General features: G+C 53.2%; 1 protein-coding gene across 1 annotated transcript; it reads left to right on the plus strand.

Annotated features, from left to right (window-relative positions):
- Positions 1–1,056: 1,056 nt before the first annotated feature.
- Positions 1,057–2,091, plus strand: LOC130018167 (E3 ubiquitin-protein ligase RNF167-like). The gene has a single exon (XM_056108967.1). It carries the CDS (start codon positions 1,129–1,131, stop codon positions 2,089–2,091), a length of 963 nt encoding a protein of 320 aa, XP_055964942.1. The 5' UTR covers positions 1,057–1,128.
- Positions 2,092–2,525: the final 434 nt, after the last annotated feature.

Below are 2,525 nucleotides of genomic sequence, written 5' to 3' on the forward strand. Positions count from 1 at the left end.
ACCCCCATCCCCCCCATCCCCCCCTGCCTCTGTGGCAGGGCGATCTCTTGTGTTCTCTCTCTCCTTTTGGGTGTTGTGGTCTGCAGGGTTTCACACATTCAAATTCACCAGAAAAATCGCTCAGCTCCTACAACTGAAAAATTGCCTCTTCTTCATCCTGGGTAGATGAACTTGTCGTGTAAGTGGGTACATCAGGAAGATGTTAGAGTCGATTCCTACCTCTATATCTTGTTAGACATTTATTTTTTTTTTTTAAAGACAGAATTGGTCCACTCTGATAAAACGATGAAAAAGACGAAGCCCCAAATCTTCAGGAACACGTGTGTCAAGAGATGAACTGAAAGTCAGAGTCTCGCGATAGCTTGAGCAGGCGGTCCACCTTGAGAGGAGCGTCTGACGGGGGAAGTCTCGCGAGAGCAGCCGGCGCCGGAAAGAGGAAGCGAGGACCAGAAGTCCTTCCCCTCCAGCGTCCAATGAGCGAGCAGGCGGGCCACATTGGGAGGAGCATCTGATGGGAACTCTCGCGAGAGCAGCCGGCGCCGGAAAGAGGAAGCGAGGACCGGAAGTCCTTCCCCTCCAGCGTCCAATGAGCGGGCAGGCGGGCCACCTTGGGAGGAGCGTCTGACGGGGAAGTCTCGCGAGAGCAGCCGGCGCCGGAAAGAGGAAGCGAGGACCGGAAGTCCTTCCCCTCCAGCGTCCAATGATGAGAGACACCTAACTACCTGGCGCCCTGTTCAAGGTCATAAGGAGAAGGTCCACCTGACCGGAAGTCTCACACTTGAAGCCTCCAGACTGCTCCAGTTTTTGTCCCTGGTGCTTCCCTGATTTTTTCCCTGTATTTTAAATTGGTGCCCGCGAAGATTTTACCTGTTGCCCCCTCCTCCCTCCAGCACACCGATGGACCCCTCCCTCCTCGACTCGGGGCTCTTCCCTGCACCCCCCTGTAGCTAGGAAGCTGGACTCGGGGTGGCTGGACCCCTGGGAGCCCGAGGAGGTGGAGAGGGGGCCAGAACTCTCCCGCCCCCCCCAGCCATGGGGCCCGTCTTGCTCCTTCCAGTGGCCGCGGTGCTGTGGGGAGCGGCCCCCGCCCACGGGTTCATTCGCGCGACCACCAGCAACAAGATCACCATGGACTTCGCGGACCTGCCGGCGCTCTTCGGGTCGTCCTTGAAAGCGGAAGGCGTCAAGGGGTTTCTCGTGGAGGTCCAGCCGGTCAACGCCTGCAGCGCCGTCAGCCCGCCACCGCCGCCCTTTGCGGGGGACCGGGAGTCCGTCTTCATCGCCTTGCTGCGGAGGTTCGACTGCAACTTCGACCTGAAGGTCCTGAACGCGCAGAACGCGGGCTACGGGGCAGCGGTGGTGTACAACGTGAACTCGGACGAGCTGCTGAACATGGTGTGGAACAGCAAGGAGATCCAGGAACAGATCTTCATCCCCTCCGTGTTCATTGGAGAGAGGAGCTCCAAGTATCTTCGAGCCTTCTTCCTTTACACCCACGGGGCCCACGTGCTGCTGGCCCCCAATGATATCTTCCATTTGGTCTTTTACCTTGTCATATTTACAGGGTCTTTCTCACTGCTGATTCTGTCTATGGCAGTTTTTACGATGGTCGTGAATTATGCCCAGGAGAGGGCTCAGGTCCGGAGAAATCGACTCACCAAAAGGGAACTGGAACAGATTCCTACACACGTCTATCAGAAAGGAGACCAGTACGATGTCTGTGCTATCTGCCTGGAGGAATATAAGGACGGGGACAAGCTGAGGGTTCTTCCCTGTGGTCATGCCTATCACAGTCACTGTGTGGACCCTTGGCTCACTAAGACCCAGAATACCTGCCCCATTTGCAAGAAGAATGTTAATAATAAGGCGACTGCGGAGGAACAGGATGAAGAAACTCAGGAGCAACAGGTTGATGAAAGGGGGCCACCAACGAGCCACCCTGCCTCAGAATGGACCCCACTTCTGGACTCTGGCACCGCACTTCCAAAATCCTTTGGCTCCTTAGCTCCAGCTCCCAGTATTTCCCCAGGGTCTTCATCATATCTTCCACCTTCCCCTCCCCCCTCTTCCTCAGTAAACACCATCTTTTAAGACTCTCTCTTCCCTGCCACCCCCAAATCTTGGGTGAATGATTCTCCCAACTTTCCTCACTCACGCTGGCCTCTTATATTGAGGGAGATGGGACCTTTCTATGCTAGGTACCTTATTCAACTTCGTGCTTTTGAGGGAGACGGGTTGTGAAGATATTGGCCGCTTCACTCACTGGGTTAATAAAGTTGTTAATACATTTAAAAGAGTGTATTTGCTATAGTTCGTGTCAAGGACTAGAAGATAATTAGAAACATTATCTTAAATCACTCAGAGTGTCTTCAAGTTGGGATATTTCACATTTGGCTTTCGATGTGATCTCTCATAGCTGCAAAATTTTCAATGAATTTCATTAGCCATTAACCGGTTGATCGGGGTATGAATTAAGCAATCTACACTTATCTGACTGTCATAAACACTAGTTTATATTTAAAGAG

The sequence above is a fragment of the Sorex fumeus genome, unplaced genomic scaffold, assembly GCF_029834395.1.
Source record: "Sorex fumeus unplaced genomic scaffold, SorFum_2.1 ptg000240l, whole genome shotgun sequence".
Lineage (NCBI taxonomy): Eukaryota > Metazoa > Chordata > Mammalia > Eulipotyphla > Soricidae > Sorex > Sorex fumeus.